Below are 25,187 nucleotides of genomic sequence, written 5' to 3'. Positions count from 1 at the left end.
GGGCTTTACGTGACATATCCTTTCTGATAAATTTCTCATAATGATCGTAGAGCAGATCAGTCGGTGCAGTAATCACTGTTCAAATTATTCCGGAAATAGTCAGGAAATAAGAAACAGGTGGTAAAATTCACAAACAATTAGCAGATTTCATTTCAGATGGATATACAATGAAAGATACCAGTGAAGAAAGTGAGGAAAATTATATAATCAGACACATTTAAACTACATAAAAAGTTTTATAATACATATTAGCACTACATAACTTCTGATCATTAAAACACGAACATGCAACAAGTTCAACACAAACATGAAACAGATACAAGACAAAACCTATCATCAGTTTTATATTTTACATCATCACGATCCTTTAAAGCACAGAGACATACATGGTTACTTCCGGTTCATATACACTGTTTGGTCTGTTTGATGCATTGCTCCATGGGTCGGACGTGTTGAAGTATAAACCAAAGGGGAGGTAATCCTCACTTGCCTTTTGACGTATAGGTAAAAGGTCTGTTCGAATATTTGCCGTTACACTGTAGCTGTATCTGTTTTTGAAGAAACATGTGTTGATGATAGGCCTAGCACAAAGATAACCGATACCCCCACCAAGCGTTGCTGAAAGTAACATCCATATGTTGTAAGACATAATACACATCATTAAAAGGTACCCGACAAACAGTTTCAGCATACGGACTACTGACAGAAGACAATGGGTTCCTATGAACGACTTGAATGCGTACCTGTAAATAAAGGGAACAGTATTAAAATACAAGGTCACATTGAGTCACATTGAAAGGCAGTTCATATATATCGATCTAACTGGTTCAATATCATATAATAAGTGTTCCATTAATTTTGTATTTACAGTACATTGTAGCTTTAATGTCAATTATCAACTTATTAAAATCTCAGCGTTTTACAAGTATTTGCGAGTATTTCCACATAGTCCACCATGAAAATAGTGCTGGGGTGTATACTACAATATTGTTGACCTGTTCCTCGTCACTTTGAAGTCGCTCAGTTTTAGTTAACACATATTCATTTCAAAACCATGCAGTTTTTAAATTTCCATATCAAAAATGGATGAAAACAGTTTCAACTCATCAATTCCGTGGATGAGTTCAATAAACTGAAAATGATTTTTTTGACTTTTGAAAAAAAACAAAAAACATGTAGTATATTAACATCTGTATAACTTTGAAGTCTAGGATAAAAATTATATTTGTAACTCCATAGTCAAAGTTGCACACTTCTAGCCGTAAAGAGTTCCTATGGATAACTGGTTTCACGTTATTAAGTAATACAATTCTGTGTAGGTCTTCATTTTTGAACCCTATGACTTTTTCATATATATAGTTATTGTATTATTTAAGTTATTTTCAGACAGCTGAACAATTTTATAATAAATCTTACAAAACGAGAATATATAAAAATTGATATTGCTTAGTATTATAGCCAATGAGACAATTTTCCATCAGAGACAAGAATTCAGAAAAAATAATAAAGGTTACCAGATATTGTGTATGCTTTATAAGCTATTAGCTATTTTATGTTCAACAGTCGTTAGTTCAGACCCAATACAAGAAACATCACTTTTATTGTTTTTGATAAACTTTTAGTTGCAAAAAGAGTGAAAGTGTAACATGGTTAAAGTTTGAACTGACTGATTAATGACAATAGTTACAGAAAAGGAAGCACTCAAAGGGATAGGACAAATGTATTTACGTTTGTTATCTCCTTATATTTTTGTTAACTAAACTCCTAGAAAACATACTAAAAGATTGTATTCTTGATGATGTTGTTATCAGAGGGAAAATCCAAGAAATATGTTGCTGGAAATCCGTCTCATGAGGAGGGAGGTAAAATCCAAATGTTCACCAAAAATGTTTGCACAATACAAATAGGTTTGATTTAGAAGAAAGAAAAAAAAAACTCTTTTATCGTCGTCATGTAAAAAAAAAACACAATTTGACCATTGTCTCTTGGAGTAGATAAATAATAAAATTTAAAAAAAATGCCTAATCATAAATTACTTACTTTCCATTCCGTTGTTGTAACAAAGATTCCCTGAGCTGTATATAAAAAGTAAGAACCTCATACACAACTGCAAAACCTGTGGCTGCTAATAATGCGAATACCAATCCTAAAAAAAATTGTTAACAAAATCCATAATGCGAAAAAAGATATATTCCATGTTTTCATTCTTAATTTTATTCTTATATGACACCGTTAAAAAGACAAACCTTTAATATAAAAAAAAGAAGATGTGGTATGATTGCCAATGAGACAACTGTCTACAAGAAACCAAAATAACAGACATTAACAACATTACTATAGGTCACCGTACGTTCTTCAACAATGAGCAAAGCCCATACCGCATAGTCAGCAATAACATTGGTTTGTAAATTCGCTTTGAATGACACATTTAACAAAATGGGTTTATAATCTTATCATCCGATTCACTTTGGGCGTACTAGGTTTAAGTGTTCCAAATCATTTGGACCAAATGTATTAATTTTAGGCATTTGTAATAATGTTACATGAGAACTAGAGAGAACATATATGATGTTGCGATCTGTTATGACCACAGTGAACATTGGAAAGATTTTTTGTGAATGGCCCTTGTGTGAAATATTATAGGAGATATTTGACCTACGTCAGTTATCTTATTTTTATCAAACTTAGATAAAAACAAGTTTCCCTTCTATTCATTTCATACCAGGGCCCCATTTAAAAGGTATAAATAAAGCAAAACTATACGAAATGTTTTGATATTTTGGATTTTCATAAATTTAGGACTCGTTGAACAGCAGGACTAATAGTTATCAACTTCTGCGCAATTTCCTACTCTGATTGAGTTCAACTTGTCTCATTGGCAATCATACGTGTACCACATTCTTTTTAATATAAAATGGATCCAATTAACAGTCTCAGTAACTAAAATAACAGTACAAAATACGCATTTTGTTCTTTGAATAACAAAACCGACAGACTCAATCGTAAATTTAGGTTTTAATGCATGTTTATTTTTGTAATTTTCTGTACTTTAAATAGCTTTTTATAATTGGGTATATATATGCCATTTTCTTTTAAGTATCGGAGAGGGATGGTATACCAATAGCTGGTTCTGGTATACAAATGTTATACAGACTGATGCAGATTTTGCTCGGTTTTCAGTCTTATATTATATATTATTGTCAAGCTAACGTACGTCAAGATCAAATAAGAGTGCCCTTTCACCTAGTTTTTGATGTTCTCTGCAGCACATGTTTGTGACATAATAAAAGTTATTTGAATGGACAACTTACCTTGTAATGTTGACAGATTCCAGTCAGCAAATAAAAAGGGGGAGTCGGTCTTAAGGGTAAAAAACTGAAAAAGAAATTCGATTACAGTCGAGAAAGAATAACCTATGGCAATATAGACGTATGGAGGTAAACTTGCATCACAAGAGTTCGTATTGCTTCTTATTTTGGACAAACGAAAGATAACTCATTTATGTAAAAATGGCTTCTCGACACTCTTCTGTTTAAAATGGAAAAGATCGGGGTGATCCAGATGCAATGATTCTATTCGAATTAAAAACAGGATCATAGATGTCCCCGTGACATATTTCTGTTCAGTTTTTTTTTTAAATTTTTGTTGATAATCCGGCTGTAACTTTAACTTATAATAAACATTAACTTTTAATAAACGAATTTAAGAAAGATGTATGCTTATATTATTTGTTCAAATTAACGTGTACCATTTAGAATTACCTTACTTTATTAGACAGAGTGATCCAGAAATTTACATTGTAAACTTAAAAGACACAAATTGTAAAAATATTCGAATTAGCTCTCGCCGCGATATAGCCTTTTTGTGCTAATGCGGCGTGAAGCAACCAACAATCAATCAATAAAAGACACAAGAAAAGTATTGAATAACGATTTTCCAATATTATTCAATATTGTAGTTTGTGTTGTTATGTTGCTGTTTCGTTGGAATATACGGTTCCGAGTACACAGTTATCATTCTTTGATCGTTGTTATCATGCACATATAGTTCCTAGTTTGGGAAGTGTTTAAGTTACTGTTGCACATAATTTCATACGCTTTACATATTTCTGTATATTGTTGTATTTAGGTATTATGCTAAACAATCCAATAATAGGCGGACTAACTGACAAAAACTGTTCGTTTAACAAATAGGCGGACTAACTGACAAACAAATGTTCGTTCAACAAATAAAGTACAAGAAAAAAGGACATGCATACATGTTTATTATAATAAATATTACTATCCCCGGCTAAATATAACAAAACAATACATACATGACCTACATAATTAAAGTACTTACATTGTTTGTAAAAATGATATTTCAAAGAAGAATGCTTAAACTAGGCAATAGTCGTGAATCGAAAAATATATATGTATAAAACAATCACAAACATTTGTATATCATGTTACTATATTAACATACCTTGTTCAACATTTTCGGAGCGTCTTCAACAGAATTATGACATGATTTCGCAATACTTCGAATGATATATTATTACTGAGCTTGGCCTCTTCATTAGTGATGAAATACAAAAGATTTTGAGTAATATCATTTCTTTGAAATCCTAATTAAAATATTTATCATTCATGTCTACATGCCTATATTTAGCTGTAAGCTTGGTAGATTAGTAGCGGCATAGATTGATGATATCGACTGATTATTACCGAAATTTATGATTACAATTAATAAGTATTTTTTAACCACGTGACGTGATAGCTATATGCATTTTTTTCCAAAACGGAGAATGGCTATACAGAAGATACATGTAAAGCTTCAGGGTATGGTCATTAAATAATAAATCAGTGGACAAAATATGAAAAAAATCATTGTTTGCCGGTAGAGACCGAAGGACAAGCTTTTCTGAAATAGTATTTTTTTATTGTATCTTTTATAATTAACACGTTTTGAATTCGTAAGTCCTCAAGCCTAAACTCCGTATTTCAAATAGAAGGTATTTTAAACACTTTCTGTATAAAGCATGGAAACGAAATCCTTTCAGTTTCTGTTCGGCTCCACAGCTGCCAAAAATGGTCCGTAAATCTCAAAGATAGACGTTCCTGATTGAACTACTATATCTATATAGGATTTCGGACTGAAAAGTGTATTAATTTGTGATCTTTTAACAATATCATTTTATTGAATTTCATTACACATACTTCAGTTACAAAGGTCATAATGGTAGAAATAATAATTTATATTGTTTTAATATACTTTGTTATTTTAATGCATTATAAATAATAAACATAGCAATCAATTATTATAGACAGTTTATAACCTATAGTTTTCGGACGTGGAATAAGCACAGATGGTCTGTGTATTCGAGATAATTTCCTTTACGCATGTACTTATATGTAGACAAATCAAAATGTCGGTCTACATAAAATGTTTTATTTTTCTCATCATTTTTATGGAATTTGATTTTTCATCGCAGCAGGTAAGAATGTTAATAATGAAAGTACAAGAAAAAGTGTTAGAATATGGGCATACATGTATTTTTTTTCATATTACACAATTCATGAAAAAAAAACAATGGTCCTGTCTTTTTGTCGAAATCATGACTTTATAAGATGGGGGCTTTATAATTGAATGAAATATTTTTTTATACATTTGATTTGATTTGAGTATAATTAGGTGAAATATATATAAGAAGTGTTTGAAGATAACAAGTGGTAAATGAGGAGACATAAGAAAATCATATTTACATTAAAATTTTAACAGGAATATAGTTATCTTTTGGAAAACTCGCGATGTACAAGTCGGAACTAAACACATTTATTCTAAAAGCAGTTGTTGGCATGACACATGTTATGTTCATCTCATATATGTTATGATGGTATGATACTAAACCCCTGACGGGAAGGATTGTGCCTGATGTTCATATGATGAAGACATAATCTTTCAATCAGTTTAATTGAAGTCTGGAGCTGGCATGTCAGTTAACTGCTAGTAGTATGTTGTTATTTATGTATAATTGTTATTTTGTTTATTTCCTTTGGTTACATCTTCTGACATCAGACTCGGACTTCTCTTGAACTGAATTTTAATGTGCGTATTGTTATGCGTTTACTTTTCTGCATTGGTTAGAGGTATAGGGGGAGGGTTGAGATCTCACAAACATGTTTAACCCCGCCGCATTTTTGCGCCTGTCCCAAGTCAGGAGCCTCTGGCCTTTGTTAGTGTTGTATTATTTGAATTTTGGTTTCTTGTGTACAATTTGGAAATTAGTATGGCGTTCATTATCACTGAACTAGTATATATTTGTTTAGGGACCAGCTGATGGACGCCTCCGGGTGCGGGAATTTCTCGCTACATTGAAGACCTGTTGGTGACCTTCTGCTGTTGTTTTTTTATTTGGTCGGGTTGTTGTCTCTTTGACACATTCCCCATTTCCATTCTCAATTTTATTGATATGGATGGTTATTAAAACATACTGGCTGCCAGTCTCCGGATACCCTTTGGGTATATTTTTAAATTCATCTTCTGCCTCTAAACATTCTTGTTCAATCAACCTTTAGACGGGTTGGTAAATCCACCATGACAGCATTTTCCTAATTTTCCAACAAAACACTAGTAAAGCAGATTCGTTTTATTTAGTCCGTTTGGAAACAGATTGTCAAGTTTAAAGTCTTAACAAGTATTAGCCTTTCAAAAAGGGCTAGTCGTCTCTTAGTTGATGCAAATGGAAAGTGTTCTCGCTTTGTAGATTTATTCATTTACTAGAATAGACATGTGCACCAACCAACAAAATTACAGAAGTAGTACATGTATATATCGTTTAACGTTGATATTTACGAAAATCAAGATGATTTATAGATAAAAGTTACCCGTGTACCAATATCATGAATATGCATGATTAATGACCTGGCAAAATCTAACTGCTAAAAGAAGGACGAAAAATATTAAAAGGACAGTCAAACTCATAAATCTAAAATCAAACTGACAACGCCATGGCTAAAAATAAAAAAGACGAACAGAAAAACAATAGTACACACGATACAACATAGAAAACTAAAGAATAAACAACACGAACCCCACCAAAAACTAGGGGTGATCTCAGGTGCTCCGGAAGGGTAAGCAGATCCTGCTCCGCACATAGAGAGGACACATTTGATACTCTACGGGATTGAAGGACATTAGGTCTTTACTAGGTTTGGATTGTCATAACCAACCAATCAATTAACTTTGATTATTCACGTCTCGTATCAGGTAAAAAGAAGCATTCACGCACTAACTGTCCATCGTTCAATTCTTAATATCTTCTCCTAGGAGACGATAATCAAACCATTTTGTAGAAAAATGATAGTGAATACCAATAATTTACATGTGTATATGCAATGCACATATTTCAAATGATTGCTTTAATTATATTTGTTTGGTGCTTTTATAGTTTTAGTATCAAGTAAATGAATTTTGTTTTCATTTCAGGATGTTAGTTGTGACATACATGACCGAACTAACTCTTGCCCAGATGGGTTTTGTTGCGTCAGAGACCAGTTTCTTCCCCAATATGTGTACTGTAAGAAAATAGGTCAACCAGGATCTCATTGTCGACACGTCCAAGATGAATCTGTGTGTAACTGTGACGTTGGACTGACGTGTGTTCCAAACTTAGACGTTCCTACTTTTGTCTCTATTTATGGCACGTGTCATAATTTAACAAAACCAACATAATTATGATTAAGATCCTCCAATTTCTATATATAAATACTTAAAATTATCGTGTCCCAATGCATTTCACAGGATGACGCAAGAACCATCATGTTGTCGAACTAATAGGACTTCGGACTAAGAGATGTTCGGGCTTATTAGAATGAGGGATATTTTGGACCATCATCTATTTATTTACTGACTGGCAAAATAGATAAGTCGATTAACGAAGATTCATAAATTGTCACAATGACTGAGTTTATAATAATAGTAAAGTATTAATAAATAATATACATGTATACAATTTGAAGCACCGCATGGTTTACACAAAACTCAAAAGAGACAAAAATAGTATGAATATATAGCACTACATGAATACACATTAAAGCACTACATGAATACACATTAAAGCACTATAACATATATAATACACATTAAAGCATTATTACATGAATACACTTTAAAACACTATTGCATGTGTAATCTTTACAGACAACAATTTGAAGCTTATTATTTCTACATAACATTATATTTACATTATTTGAAAATGAGAAAAAAAATATTTAAAAAATCTACAAACTACAAATGGCCTGTTGTTTGTCGAGATCACTAGTTTATTAAACATGACACAATCTTAATACATGTAGGTGTTGCATTTCTTAATTTCCTATTTTGAAATGTGTTATTTTTTTTAAACATATATGTACATGTACACTGGATCTGATATATTCAAATTAATCACGTGATACCATTCCATCAAAGGTCACTAAGCATCCGATTACAAACATCATCAGAAATATGAAAATACCGACTCTGTCAAGCACCGTGGCTAAGTACATCCATAGCGTTAGGCCTTCTGGTAGAGATTCGTTCACCATTTTATCTTCGTCCTGAAATCAGAATATTGAACAGTCGAAACTGAAATTATACATTGTTTGGATAACAAAACAATCAAAAATGATAATATGCACTATATGTAACATCTTCGCTAGCGAAGATGTACTATCTTTACAACATGAAGGAAATTAGTATATCTCAAAACATTTGCAGGTTTACATTTCTAGAAAATGTTAGGAACTATCGGCTTGTAATTAAACTACATTTTATATGTACACGAAATCATTTAAATTAATTTGCATCACACAGTACAAATGAAATCACTACTAATTGTAAGCACTATATTTTGCCAAAAGCAACATCACTGATGAATAATTCACTTGCATCCGTATTCATATGACCATTAGCTAGGGATTGGAACGCATGCATGAGTCGTGGTCAGTCATTAAAAGGAAAAGAATATCAAGATTGAAAGGGAAACACATGTGCGCCATTTCATTGACTGATTCGATCCACAAAAAAAATATTCTTATGAGGTAACGACAATTAACTTATTGTTTTAACTTAAAACATAAAATCAAACAAACCTAGAAAAATCCTTGTGTACGACGTCGCTATTTATATTTATGTTTATGTATATATCGCGCCCGGGTAATGTGAAATGTCGGCAGCCATTACTGTTAATCTTGAAAGTTAACAAAAATGAGTTTAGACTCCAGTATTCATGAAATTCTTACATAATTATCGAGTGCATGTACATGCAGTGTTAACTGTTTATTTCAGACTTACTGTAATTTGAATATACGTTTAAGTATGTAATAAATTAAATATGAGAATTTAAGTTATTTAGGAGAACATAAATTTGACAGTTAAAGTCGAAAACCTATCATAATTACTGTCTTAATCATCATCACAGCATTCTGCGTAAAAAGAAACAGTTCGTTATGATAATTACATGTATGTTAACGTCAGTGCTAAATGGTATAGCTACGTAAAGGAATCCCAATATACAGACTGAACAAAAACTACAAAGTTTGAAAATGCCTTGAAAAGACAAAAGCAGAGAGAAAGAGAACAATGGCTTACCTCTAATTGACCATCTTGAGAACAAGTACGTTGTAAACCTGGAGTTCCGACACCTGATACTAGAGCAAGAGGGTAGAGAATATATCTTTTCGTCCAGTTGGACATATCCTTATCTTGGAAATGTACGCTTATAACCAGAACTTGCAGAAGACTTGCCACCCCACATAATATTAGAGTGAAACTCAGGAAGACAGCTGAAATACAAATCGTAATATTTGAACCAACAGAGTTCGGTAAGAGATCGCACTCGCAACCACACATGTCATATCAGGATTGATCCGGTTGATGTAATTTATTCGAAATATGTTAATTTAATTCCCAAACCTATAAAAAGATATTAGCATGTTCCAGGTATTTTTTTATGAGCTAGAATAATATAGCTTGTATAGTTTCAACATTTAAAAGTATAGGATCTTAGTAACCATTAAAAAAAGAAAAGGAAAAAAATGAAAAGCAATTTGCTGATATAAATACATTATTATAATAATTTATTGCACATATTTGACACTTTGCTTCCTTGTTTTAATAAATTGCTAAACGCCTATAATTTTTTAAGCAGTCACAAAAACTGAAATACTATACTGGGCTCTACAAAGATTATCTTTGCCCATCATACACATTTTTTTTTAGTCTCGTCATTTAAATGTATTATATAAAAAACAGTCGACGACTTCTTACATATCCATGGCGTAGAATCTGAAGAAGGCGGTAATTGGTCTGCTACAAGTACTTGGAATACAAATATCGCCAACATAACTGTCAGTTGTAGCCCAACTTTCTCTCCTGATTCAACCGGAATTAAAAATCCAAGCGCCGATATGAGAGTGATCAAAATGGATGGTATTATGATATTGGTGACGTATGATGCTGGCTTTCGTCTGATGTGAACGTAAAAAGTTACGTCGGGATACGGCTCTGGGTAGAAAACTACATGTCTTACGATTGGAACACGTTCAACAACCCATTCCACGTGGTCTTTTATAGACGAAACATCGGCAAACTTTTTACTCGAAAATACATCTAGATCCGATCCTGAATATACCCAGGATCCGAACGTTAATAGACATATTTGAGTGTCATAGGGAAACTTCAGTGCATCAACTTGACACACGGATTCTACTAAAGTGGGAAAATTATAATATACTGTTCCGTCAAACATAACCCTAGGTCTGTAGTCTCTATAGCCATAAAACTCTTCGGCTACACTGCAAAATAAAATATAAACTGTTAACACAAATCAAATCAAATCAAATAATAACCAGAGTGCACACACTGAAATGTCTCGCCTCCTTTACTAATCATTGTTATAATGGTGATAGTCCTAAGTATAAAGCTTTATTAAAACGGTCACATAAAACTTAACATTAACCAAGATAGCTAAACAAAGACCAATGAACCATGAAAATGAGGTCAAGGTCAGATGAACCATGCCAGGAAGACATGTACAGCTAACAAAGCTTCCATACAACAAATATAGTTGACCTATTACTTACAGTTTAAGAAAAATAGACCAAAACACAAAAACTTAACACTGTGCAATGAACCGTGCAATTGAGGTCATGGTCAAATAAAACCTGCGGGACTGACATATAGATCATAATATATTTCCATACACGAAATAAAGTTGACTTTTGGCATAAAATATTAGATAAAAAGACCAAAACTTAAAAACTTAACTTTGACCACTGAACCATGAAAATGAGGTTACGGTCAGATGACATCTGCCCGCTAGACATGTACACCTTACAATCATTCCATACAGCAAATATAGAAGACCTATTGCATAAAGTATGAGAAAAACAGACCAAAACACAAAAAATAACTATAACCACTAAACCATGCAAATGAGGTCAAGGTCAGATGACACCTGCCAGTTAGACATGTACACCTTCCAGTCCTTCCATACACCAAATATACTAGCCCTATTGCTTATAGTATCTGAGATATGGACTTGACCACCAAAACTTAACTTTGTTCACTGATCCATGAAATGAGGTCGAGGTCAAGTGAAAACTGTCTGAAGGGCATGAGGACCTTGCAAGGTACGCACATACCAAATATAGTTATCCTGTTACTTATAATAAGAGAGAATTCAACATTACAAAAATTCTGAACTTTTTTTTCAAGTGGTCACTGAACCATGAAAATGAGGTCAAGGACATTGGACATGTGACTGACGGAAACTTCCTAACATGAGGCATCTATATACAAAGTATAAAGCATCCAGGTCTTTCACCTTCTAAAATATTAACCTTTTAAGAAGTTAGCTAACGCCGCCGCCGCCGCCGTATCACTATTCCTATGTCGAGCTTTCTGCAACAAAAGTTGCAGGCTCGACAAAAATAGAAAACCGATATTACAAAGTCCGTGGACCGTGGACTACATGTATAAGGTTTCACCGCAAAATAATTTTTATGGAACTCGACTTGCAATTTACGATGAAACAATTGCATATCAAATATTGTTGGCTTTCGCAGTCTTTAGAAAGTCAGATTTTTGCATGTAAACTGTTTTAAAAGCACACTTTTTTTTTTAAGAGTCTTAAGATAGCAAACGTAGTTTAAAGATAAACAAAAGAAACTATGAGGTATACGTCAATGAGACAGCATTCCAATGACAAAGGAAAACAATACCTGTATATATCTAGAGGCAAACACACAGTTTTGTTTGAAGTGCATTAGGTTTTTAATACATTGACTTATAGTTCCCATCTCATTTTATATACTTAGTAAACAAACCTTTCGTATAAGGTTAGATCTGGGGTCCACAACAAATCAAAAGGCAAAATAACTTCTGTGATGTTTCCAAAATCCTCAGGATTCCAGTATAATCTACAATCAGTCCATTTCTAAAAAAAAATGTTAGGTCATCATTCATATAAACCTATAAATATCTACATTTTACGTCCATTTATATTGTTCCTAGAGAATCAGACGGGTATTCTCTGAATTCAGAACATGAATTTTCAGAATTGTAGGTATACTCTGCAGTGTGTGACCTACACTAGTATGTTTGATTAATATTTGAACTACATGTAGAAGATCATGATTATCCAAGATATACGTTTTACAAAAGAGGCATACTTATCAAAGTTATTCTTTTGAGATGTTATGTGAATTTTTAGAGTGGTCTTTGTTTTATTTATCACATACATTCATATCTTTTTAAAGATAAGAATTTTAAAAGTCATACAAAAGTAACAAAGACAACGACCTCCAGGGTAAATTAAAATGAGTAGTCTATAACACTGACAAAATCAAGTAGTCCATAACACTGACAAAATCAGGTAGTCCATAACACTGACAAAATCAAGTATTCCATAACACTGACAAAATCAGGTAGTCCATAACACTGACAAAATCCAGTAGTCCATAAAACTGACAAAATCAAGTAGTCCATAGCACTGACAAAATCCAGTAGTCCATAACACTGACAAAATCAAGTATTCCATAACACTGACAAAATCAGGTAGTCCATCACACTGACAAAATCAAGTAGTCCATAACACTGACAAAATCAAGTATTCCATAACACTGACAAAATCAAGTATTCCATAACATTGACAAAATCAAGTAGTCCATAACACTTACAAAATCAAGTAGTCCATAACATTGACAAAATCAAGTAGTCCATAGCACTGACAAAATCAAGTAGTCCATAGCACTGACAAAATCAAGAAGCCCATAAAACTGACAAAATCAAGTAGTCTATAACACTGACAAAATCCAGTAGTCCATAACACTGACAAAATCAAGTAGTCCATAAAACTGACAAAATCAAGTAGTCCATTGCACTGACAAAATCCAGTAGTCCATAGCACTGACAAAATCAAGAAGCCCATTGCACTGACAAAATCAAGTAGTCCATAACACTGAAAAAATCAAGTAGTCCATAGCACTGACAAAATCAAGTAGTCCATAACACTAAAAAAATCAAGTAGTCCATAGCACTGACAAAATCAAGAAGCCCATAGCACTAAAAAAACACAAGAAGCCCATAAAACTGACAAAATCAAGTAGTCCATAAAACTGACAAAATCAGGTAGTCCATAAAACTGAGAAAATCAAGTAGTCCATAGCACTGACAAAATCAAGTAGTCCATAGCACTGACAAAATCCAGTAGTCCATAAAACTGACAAAATCAAGTAGTCCATAAAACTGACAAAATCAGGTAGTCCATAGCACTGAAAAAATCGAGTAGTCCATAGCACTGACAAAATCAAGAAGCCCATAAAACTGACAAAATCAAGTAGTCCATAAAACTGACAAAATCCAGTAGTCCATAACACTGACAAAATCAAGTAGTCCATAAAACTGACAAAATCAAGTAGTCCATTGCACTGACAAAATCCAGTAGTCCATAGCACTGACAAAATCAAGAAGCCCATAAAACTGACAAAATCAAGTAGTCCATAAAACTGACAAAATCAGGTAGTCCATAGCACTGAAAAAATCAAGTAGTCCATAGCACTGACAAAATCAAGAAGCCCATCAAACTGACAAAATCAAGTAGTCCATAGCACTGACAAAATCAAGCAGTCCATAGCACTGACAAAATCAAGAAGCCCATAAAACTGACAAAATCAAGTAGTCCATAAAACGGACAAAATCAGGTAGTCCATAGCACTGAAAATATCAAGTAGTCCATAGCACTGACAAAATCAAGAAGTCCATAAAACTGACAAAATCAAGTAGTCCATAGCACTGACAAAATCAAGTAGTCCATAGCACTGACAAAATCAAGAAGCCCATAAAACTGACAAAATCAAGTAGTCCATAAAACTGACAAAATCAGGTAGTCCATAGCACTGACAAAATCAAGAAGCCCATAAAACTGACAAAATCAAGTAGTCCATAAAACTGACAAAATAAGTAGTCCAAAACACTGACAAAATCAAGTAGTCCATAGCACTGACAAAATCAAGAAGCCCATAAAACTGACAAAATCAAGTAGTCCATAACACTGACAAAATCAGGTAGTCCATTGCACTGACAAAATCCAGTAGTCCATAAAACTGACAAAATCAAGTAGTCCATTGCACTGACAAAATCAAGTATTCCATAACACTGACAAAATCAAGTAGTCCATAACACTGACAAAATCAAGTAGTCCATAAAACTGACAAAATCAAGTAGTCCATAACACTGACAAAATCAAGTAGTCCATAACACTGACAAAATCAAGTAGTTCAAATAACTGACAAAATCAAGTAGTCCATAACACTGCCAAAATCAAGTAGTCCATAAAACTGACAAAATCAAATAGTCCATAAAACTGACAAAATCAAGTAGTCAATAACACTGACAAAATCGAGTATTCCATAACACTGACAAATCAGGTAGTCCATCACACTGACAAAATCAAGTAGTCCATAACACTGACAAAATCAGGTAGTCCATAACACTGACAAAATCAAGTATTCCATAACACTGACAAAATCAAGTAGTCCATTGCACTGACAAAATCAAGTAGTCCATAACACTGACAAAATCAACACTGACAAAATCAAGTAGTTCAAATAACTGACAAAATCAAGTCGTCCATAACACTGCCAAAATCAAGTAGTCCATAAAACTGACAAAATCAAGTAGTCCATAAAAGTGACAAAATCAAGAAGTCCATAACACTGACAAAATCAAGTAGTCCATAACACTGACAAAATCAAGTAGTTCAAATAACTGACAAAATCAAGTCGTCCATAACACTGCCAAAATCAAGTAGTCCATAAAACTGACAAAATCAAGTAGTCCATAAAACTGACAAAATCAAGAAGTCCATAACACTGACAAAATCAAGTAGTCCATAACACTGACAAAATCAGGTAGTCCATAACATTGACAAAATCAAGTAGTCCATAGCACTGACAAAATCAAGTAGTCCATAACACTGACAAAATCAAGTAGTCCATAACACTGACAAAATCAAGTAGTCCATAAAACTGACAAAATCAAGTAGTCCATAACACTGACAAAATCAAGTAGTCCATAAAACTGATAAAATCAAGTATTCCATAACACTGACAAAATCAGGTAGTCCATAACACTGACAAAATCAAGTATTCCATAAAACTGACAAAACCAATCGTTGTCTAACTAACGGAACGAGTGAAGTACAACTGTCATATTCCTGTCTCGGTAGTAGCATGGTGGATGTTACCTGGTTTAAAGTAGCTAAACCTTCCTGTTGCATTGCAGTTCTGTATAGTTTCCTATATTTTGACAAAACTGGTTGAGCAAACTAAACTGACGCAAAATATCTTGGAGTTACCATCAGCTCAGATTTAAATTGGAGTACCCATGTTCATATCATCTGCCAAAAAGCAAATAAAACTATTGGGTTTTAAAAAGAAATATAAACATCACTAATAAACAACTGAAAGAAAATGCATACACGTCATTAGTACTTACCAACACTAGAATATACAAGCGCAGTCTGGGACCCCCATCAACAAAACAACACAAACAAAATTGAGATGGTACATCGCAGAGGGGCTAGGTATGTTTCCAACAAATACCGTAACACATCATCAGTAGATGCCATGATAAAGCAACTCGAGTGGCAACAACTAGAAGAGAGGAGATCAATAACAAGGATGTGCATGATGTTTCCAGGTTCCTCTTTGTAGAACAGATATAAGGAAAATGTCATTCTATCCAAATTTATACGTAAAATTGAGAATGGAAATGGGGAATGTGTCAAAGAGACAACAACCCGACCAAATAAAAAAAAACAACAGCAGAAGGTCACCAACAGGTCTTCAATGTAGCGAGAAATTCCCGCACCCGGAGGCGTCCTTCAGCTGACCCCTTAACAAATATATACTAGTTCAGTGATAATGAACGCCATACTAATTTCCAAATTGTACACAAGAAACTAAAATTTAAATAATACAAGACTAACAAAGGCCAGAGGCTCCTGACTTAGGACAGGCGCAAAAATGCGGCGGGGTTAAACACGTGAATGGAATGCCTTACCACTTTCCACTACCACCGCTCCGAGTTTTGAATACTTTAAGGCTCGGTTAACAAAATAGACATACACACTTGTTTTTAAAGAGCACCTGTATAAAGGATTTTAAGTTTCACAAAATGTGAACATAATTAAATTTTCATTTGACTTTCATGCGCAACACACAGTGACAGAATAATTAGACAGTTGATTGTGGTCGCTTAACTGGAAGAAGTACAGAAGACGCTATAGGGCAATGTGATAATAATTGGGATACAGCAGCCATTCATGTGTTATTATATGCATCAAGACATACAACACGACTGACTTAAACATCAAACAACGATACAACACGACTGACTTAAACATCAAACAATACAACACGACTGACTTAAACATCAAACAACGATACAACACGACTGACTTAAACATCAAACAAATATACAACACGACTGACTTAAACATCAAACAATGATACAAATAACAACACGACTAAATTAAACATCAAACAAAGATAGAACACGACTGACTTAAACTTCAAACAAAGATACAACACGACTGACTTAAACATCAAACAACGATTCAAATAACAACAGGACTGACTTAAACATCAAATAAAGATACAAAAAACAACACGACTGACTAAAACATCAAACAACGATTCAAATAACAACAGGACTGATTTAAACATCAAACAAAGATACAACACGACTGACTTAAACATCAAATAAAAAATACAACACGACTGACTTAAACATCAAACAACGATACAAATAACAACACGACTGACTTAAACATCAAATAACGATACAACACGACTGACTTAAACATCAAATAAAAAATACAACACGACTGACTTAAACATCAAACAACGATACAAATAACAACACGACTGACTTAAACATCAAACAAAGATACAAATAACAACACAAATGACTAAAACATCAAACAAAGATACAACACGACTGACTTAAACATCAAATAAAGATACAACACGACTGACTTAAACATCAATCAAAGATACAACACGACTGACTTAAACATCAAATAAAGACACAACACGACTGACTTAAACATCAAATAACGATACGAATAACAACACGACTGACTTAAACATCAAACAAAGATACAACACGACTGACTTAAACATCAAACAACGATACAACACGACTGACTTAAACATCAAACAACGATTCAAATAACAACAGGACTGACTTAAACATCAAATAAAGATACAAATAACAACACGACTGACTTAAACATCAAACAACGATTCAAATAACAACAGGACTGGCTTAAACATCAAACAAAGATACAAATAACAACACGACTGACTTACACATCAAACAAAGATACAACACGACTAACTTAAACATCAAACAACGATTCAAATAACAACAGGACTGACTTAAACATCAAACAACGATTCAAATAACAACAGGACTGACTTAAACATCAAACAAAGATACAAATAACAACACGACTGACTTAAACATCAAACAAAGATACAACACGACTGACTTAAACATCAAATAAAAAATACAACACGACTGACTTAAACATCAAACAACGATACAAATAACAACACGACTGACTTAAACATCAAATAACGATACAACACGACTGACTTTAACATCAAATAACGATACAACACGACTGACTTAAACATCACATAACGATACAACACGACTGACTTAAACATCAAATAACGATACAACACGACTGATTTAAACATCAAACAACGATACGACTGAATGAAACATCAAACAAAGATACAAATAACAACAGGACTGACTTAAACATCAAACAAAGATACAAATAACAACACGAATGACTAAAACATCAAACAAAGATACAACACGACTGACTTAACATCAAACAAAGATACAACACGACTGACTTAAACATCAAATAACGATACAAATAACACCACAACTGACTTAAACATCAAACAACGACACAACACGACTGACTTAAACATCAAACAACGATACAAATAACAACACGACTGACTTAAACATCAAACAAAGATACAAATAACAACACGACTGACCTTTACATCAAACAAAGATACAACACGACTGACTTAAACATCAAATAACGATACAACACGACTGATTTAAACATCAAACAACGATACGACTGAATGAAACATCAAACAAAGATACAAATAACAACAGGACTGACTTAAACATCAAACAAAGATACAAATAACAACACGAATGACTAAAACATCAAACAAAGATACGACACGACTGACTTAAACATCAAATAAAGATACAACACGACTGACTTAAACATCAAACAACGATACTAATAATAACACGACTGACTTAAACATCAAACAACGACACAACACGACTGACTTAAACATCAAACAACGATACAAATAACAACACGACTGACTTAAACATCAAATAACGATACAACACGACTGACTTAAACATCAAACAACGATACAAATAACAACACGACTGACTTAAACATCAAATAACGATACAACATGACTGAATGAAACATCAAACAAAGATACAAATAACAACAGGACTGACTTAAACATCAAACAAAGATACAAATAACAACACGAATGACCAAAACATCAAACAAAGATACAACACGACTGACTTAACATCAAACAAAGATACAACACGACTGACTTAAACATCAAACAACGATACTAATAATAACACGACTGACTTAAACATCAAACAACGACACAACACGACTGACTTAAACATCAAACAACGATACAAATAACAACACGACTGACTTAAACATCAAACAAAGATACAAATAACAACACGACTGACTAAAACATCAAACAAAGATACAACACGACTGACTTAAACATCAAATAACGATACAACACGACTGATTTAAACATCAAACAACGATACGACTGAATGAAACATCAAACAAAGATACAAATAACAACAGGACTGACTTAAACATCAAACAAAGATACAAATAACAACACGAATGACTAAAACATCAAACAAAGATACAACACGACTGACTTAAACATCAAATAAAGATACAACACGACTGACTTAAACATCAAACAACGATACTAATAATAACACGACTGACTTAAACATCAAACAACGACACAACACGACTGACTTAAACATCAAACAACGATACAAATAACAACACGACTGACTTAAACATCAAACAAAGATATAAATAACAACATTACTGACCTTAACATCAAACAAAGATACAACACGACTGACTTAAACATCAAATAACGATACAAATAACAACACAACTGACTTAAACATCAAACAACGATACAAAAAATAACACGACTGACTTAAACATCAAACAACGATACAAATAACAACACGACTGACTTAAACATCAAACAAAGATACAAATAACAACACGAATGACTAAAACATCAAACAAAGATACAACACGACTGACTTAAACATCAAATAAAGATACAACACAACTGACTTAAACATCAAATAACGATACAAATAACAACACGACTGACTTAAACATCAAACAACGATACAAAAAATAACACGACTGACTTAAACATCAAACAACGATACAAATAACAACACGAATGACTAAAACATCAAACAAAGATACAAATAACAACACGAATGACTAAAACATCAAACAAAGATACAACACGACTGACTTAAACATCAAATAAAGATACAACACGACTGACTTAAACATCAAATAACGATACAAATAACACCACAACTGACTTAAACATCAAACAACGATACAAAAAATAACACGACTGACTTAAACATCAAACAACGATACAAATAACAACACGACTGACTTAAACATCAAACAAAGATACAAATAACAACACGACTGACCTAAACATCAAACAAAGATACAACACGACTGACTTAAACATCAAATAACGATACAAATAACAACACAACTGACTTAAACATCAAACAACGATACAAATAACAACACGACTGACTTAAACATCAAACAACGATACAAATAACAATACGACTGACTTAAACATCAAACAACGATACAACACGACTGACTTAAACATCAAACAAAGATACAAATAACAACACGACTGACTTAAACATCAAACAACGATAAAAATAACAACAGGACTGACTTAAACATCAAACAAAGATACAACACGACTGACTTAACATCAAACAAAGATACAACACGACTGATTTAAACATCAAATAAGTTAACGTTTGACTTACCAAGCGCAACCACATATTGAATTTCACGATTTGTTCAGGTTCATCCTGCAAAGTATCATTGAAATAGAATTAGAATTTTTAAACAAATAAAAGGGATCAAATAATATATATAAAAAAATGCAGCCAATGGCACTTACAAAATACATTTGCCGAAATCAATCCGCTTACAAGGAAGCTATTGAACTAAGGGTTCGTCATAAAAAGGATATGAAGTCACAAATTGTACATGTTTTACCACTGATTTGTCCATATGTCGTTGCTACATTTATTTGATGTTGTAAGTGCACTAGAAAACAATAGATGTCAATAATGGAACAGTTACCATTTCGTTTTTGAATAACATGAGTTCGTACATGTATTCCTCAATCTTAATTGTTTATGGTTATATTTTGAAAGTTGTTGTTGGTCTTTTTTCCCGTTACCCAAATGTCTTGTATGTCATTTTCTATCTGGTTATCTTCGCCTTCAAGTTGTCTCAGTACTACACATGCTTAATGTTTCACGTATCTATATATTTAAATAGAGTCAGCCTTATAACTGGATGTTTAAAATAGTGTAAAGAAAACACGTCCATTTTGTATTTTTAACAAGTATTTTCTTGCAACAGAAATGAAACCGTTAAAATGCTTGGTTTTTTTCTAATTTTATAACGGTGCATCAGTTAATACTAGTTTAGTTTTTTTGATAAAAATAAAGTCTATGATATCGAAACAACTATGAACTTTTAGAGGATGTACTTACGAGTAATATCAGTTGTCTTACAGCCATGTTTATGTCTAAAACTACTCGTTTCCGACCGGTACATTTCGGCAACAGTGCTTGGTCATAATTTGTTAATATTGTTGCCGTTAAGTTTGCCAACAAAGAGGCCTCCCCTGAAATAATAGAGTTGTTTGTTTTAGTCAATGGAAAGGATGAAAAGCGTTTATATTTTCTGTATACTATTTTTTTTATAACTTGTGGACTTATGATATTATAAAGAAGCCAGGTAGAAAATATATACAGTACTGTTACATTAGTTGGTTGTCACGACTGCAGTGAATAATCGGAATTGGTTGAATTAAGAAACTGACTTGAAATGAGTTATTAACAAAAAATAAATGTTATTATGATTTTTGCAAATATTATTGATTTTTGACAATTCGAAGAATGTTGATTAAAACTAAGAGAAAAGTCTGTATTCTACCTAAAACATGATACATTTTACTTAATATATCTTTATATATAGAATCGATAAAGCTTTAATATCTCAATTTTATATTTTGGAAGTTAATGTCGGTTTTGTCTTTTCTTGTGTTTTGCATGTTCTCCCAACTCGTTCGCTATGATTGCATGTGTCTGCGGGGAAGTTGCTGTTTCAATAAATTTCGTCTAATAAGGAAATCGACGCATTTAAGAAGTGTTGTGTGTAAATCATACAGTACCGTTGATATTTGCTGTGTTTGTGGACGAATCGCCACTTTTAGATGCTTTGTCATTCTTTTCCTTATTCAATAACTTCTGATCTGTAAAACCTATCATAAATAACATTTTCTTAGATACATGTAGATATAGGAAGATGTGGTGTGAGTGCCAATGAGACAACTCTCCATCCAAATAACAATTTATAAAATTAAACCATTATAGGTTAAAGTACGGCCTTCAACACGGAGCCTTGACTCACACCGAACAACAAGCTATAAAGGGCCCCAAAATTACTAGTGTAAAATCATTCTTAGTCCACTACAAACTGATTTTCTTGCTGCGGTTTTGTTAAGCCAAGTTTTGGTAAAAAATATCTTAAAATCAAAATTTCATATTTAAGGTTCAGAAAAAAATCTAAAACTCCCACTGGTTCGAACAACAAATACATTGTACATGTATACGATATCATTAGTGCTAGTTATTTTGGTCAACTTTGATGTATTTCTTTTCAACAAATTGCGGTGGGCCAATAGTTCATTTTACATTGTAATCTGTATATATCCAGAATGGCCGACTTGGTTTTTTTTTAAATTCTGAGTTTCGATAGTTTCCATAAAAATTTCTTAAGGTGTTCCGCAAACCCTCTGTTTATTATGCTATTGCTGCTGTCCGTGTAAAAGTGTTATGTTGACTAAAAAATGATTGATTTATCAGTAAAATACAGATATTAAAAAACAAATCAAACTTATTCTTTGGATTATGTTCCATGATCTCGAAGACAAGTTTCTTTTAACAAAAAAATAAAAACAACACATTATAAATTGCATGCGTTCGAGACGCTTTTCTTGATTTATCTTCATCAGGAACACTAAAAGTCGAATATTTGAAAGCCTATGATGTATGAAGAACAAAAATCGTTTGTTTATGTGTTACATATTTGTTTTTTTCTTTCATTTTTTTACATAAATAAGGCCGTTGGTTTTCTCGTTTGAATTGTTTTACATTGTCTGATCGGGGCCTTTTATAGCTGACTATGCGGTATGGGCTTTGCTCATTGTTGAAGGCCGTACGGTGACAATATACTATAGTTGTTAATGTCTGTGTAATTTTGGTCTTTTGTAGATAGTTGACTCATTGGCAATCATACCACATCTTCTTTTTTATATGTTGAAGAGTTATAAACCAAAAAAAGTCCTAAGAAAATTAATCCATCTACGGTCAACGTTGCTTGAGGAAGTGTCTATACAATTTCAAAATTTAAAACAACAGTTTTAGATAGTTAGTTATAAATCATGGCAGTACCGAAGTACTGACTACTTAGCTGATGATATCTCCAGGCCTACAGGGGCTGATAGTACAACAGCAAATTAAATGTATCGACATCACATACACCAACAGCGTATTCTAAATTACCAACAAAGATACATGTACCACCTCTCCACAATATCAACTAGGGAATGAAGCACTTTATCAGAAAAAGTCACAACATCTGCTACACTAGCAAGGTTCAAGGACAGTCTTACCATACTACCAGAGGCCTTGACAGGAGCTTCTCACATCATAAACTCTATAGATCCTAGATGTAAAAAGTTTTAATTTGAAAATAGATATTGCAATACCAGCTACTGCTGGATTTGATAATGGAGGAGGAAACTTATAAGGTATAGTGATTAAACCAGCAATAGTCATGTATACACTCGAGGTTCTGAATCTTTATTGAAAGAAGAATAAGACAAGGCTGTCTTAGAGGTATGAATGCCTTGCAAGGTAAACACACGAATCAAATATATGTATCATATATAACTCATAATGAGAGAGTAATCAAGATTACAAAAAAACCCACTTTTTTCAAGTTGTCACTGAACCATAAAAATGCGTTAAAGGACAATTGACATATGACAGACAAAAACTTCACAAGGCATGGTATATACAGTTGTATATGCAAAGTTGAAAGCATCAAGTTGTTTCCTTTTTGGAGTTTTTAAAACAGTAATCAGGAAATTAAGGCAGTCGGATCACCTTCCAGTTTCGCTTTCTGCAACATAAGACTCAGGCTCAAAGTAAAAACTGAAGATAGCCAAAAGCAGAACTGCTTTAGTATACAAAATATAAAAGCCGTTTATAATAAATATGTTGAAAAAGAGACAACAACCCATAGAACAGACAAAAGCAGAAGGTCACCAATAGGTCTCCAGGTGTAATACCACCATTGATATTCCCCTATTAGTCTTTGTTAAATTTGCACTTTTCAAAAAATTGTGCAGAATTTATCTTTGTTTCAAATAAAGAAATACTTGGCATGAGTAAAGTTTTATCCTGTCCAGTTCTATAGAAAAAGTTTCACATAACATTTCATTGCATATAAGAAATTATATACCTATATGGAGTTATTTTCTTTCAGAACGTCAGGTCATTCTTTTTCAGAATCAACCCGGACGATACCATGTTTATATGGTATATGCTCCAAGGCATAAAATAATTACCTGTGTAAGGTCATTATTTTCCTTAATAAACATGAAATCTACGATTTATTTCAAAATTTTATTCGTCTAATAGTTTTTTGTTGACGATTTGGAAATTTATTTTCTAAAGTTCAACCGATGATAGTTGTAAAAGAAACCGTCATTGTAGTCCCGCAATTTAATTTTAGAAATAAATAACGTGAAGTTTTGTTGATTTATCGCTATAATAAAGAAACATTATCATATATGTCAGATGAATTTTAATGTAGACTTTCATAAAATAAATCCAGATTTAACATATTCGTGTGTAAGATTTTAAAAATCTTATTGAGTCAAACTGAATAGGTTGATTGATTTTTGGTTGCTTGCTTAACGTCCAGTGGCAAATATTTCATGCATGTTCAGAACGATACACACTGAATAGGAAATCATACTGTGACCTACATGTATTTATATTCGTCTTCGTGTCAGTTCTTATCTTTTTTTAAATTTATGTATACCACTTACTCTATATCAAATGATCAACTAATAAAATAATCTTATATTCTA

General features: G+C 32.8%; 1 protein-coding gene and 2 long non-coding RNA genes across 3 annotated transcripts in view; 1 reads left to right on the top strand and 2 right to left on the bottom strand.

Moving 5' to 3' along the window:
- Nucleotides 1–223: 223 nt before the first annotated feature.
- LOC134713677 (uncharacterized) lies at nt 224–3,391 on the bottom strand. Its single transcript, XR_010106364.1, has 3 exons — nt 3,312–3,391; nt 2,041–2,146; nt 224–743 (listed from the first exon to the last, which is right to left on the bottom strand). It is a non-coding gene; the product is annotated as an uncharacterized LOC134713677 (long non-coding RNA).
- A 1,993-nt stretch (nt 3,392–5,384) lies between these two features.
- LOC134714484 (uncharacterized) lies at nt 5,385–8,292 on the top strand. Its single transcript, XR_010106544.1, has 2 exons — nt 5,385–5,476; nt 7,468–8,292. It is a non-coding gene; the product is annotated as an uncharacterized LOC134714484 (long non-coding RNA).
- LOC134714483 (neuronal acetylcholine receptor subunit alpha-10-like) overlaps nt 7,923–25,187 on the bottom strand; it is a 20,029-nt gene continuing 2,764 nt past the window's right edge. The window contains exons 2-8 of the mRNA XM_063575769.1: nt 22,197–22,286; nt 21,514–21,647; nt 20,773–20,817; nt 12,351–12,460; nt 10,291–10,817; nt 9,613–9,806; nt 7,923–8,579 (exon numbers count right to left, since the gene is read on the bottom strand). Coding sequence (XP_063431839.1) covers nt 8,424–8,579; nt 9,613–9,806; nt 10,291–10,817; nt 12,351–12,460; nt 20,773–20,817; nt 21,514–21,647; nt 22,197–22,286 — 1,256 coding nt within the window. The 3' untranslated portion in view covers nt 7,923–8,423. The remainder of the gene's footprint in view (nt 8,580–9,612; nt 9,807–10,290; nt 10,818–12,350; nt 12,461–20,772; nt 20,818–21,513; nt 21,648–22,196; nt 22,287–25,187) is intronic.

The sequence above is a fragment of the Mytilus trossulus genome, chromosome 4 (assembly GCF_036588685.1).
Source record: "Mytilus trossulus isolate FHL-02 chromosome 4, PNRI_Mtr1.1.1.hap1, whole genome shotgun sequence".
Classification (NCBI taxonomy): Eukaryota; Metazoa; Mollusca; class Bivalvia; order Mytilida; family Mytilidae; genus Mytilus; species Mytilus trossulus.
Note: the sequence above shows the minus strand (reverse complement) of the source record. Positions and strands in the feature narration are given on the sequence as shown.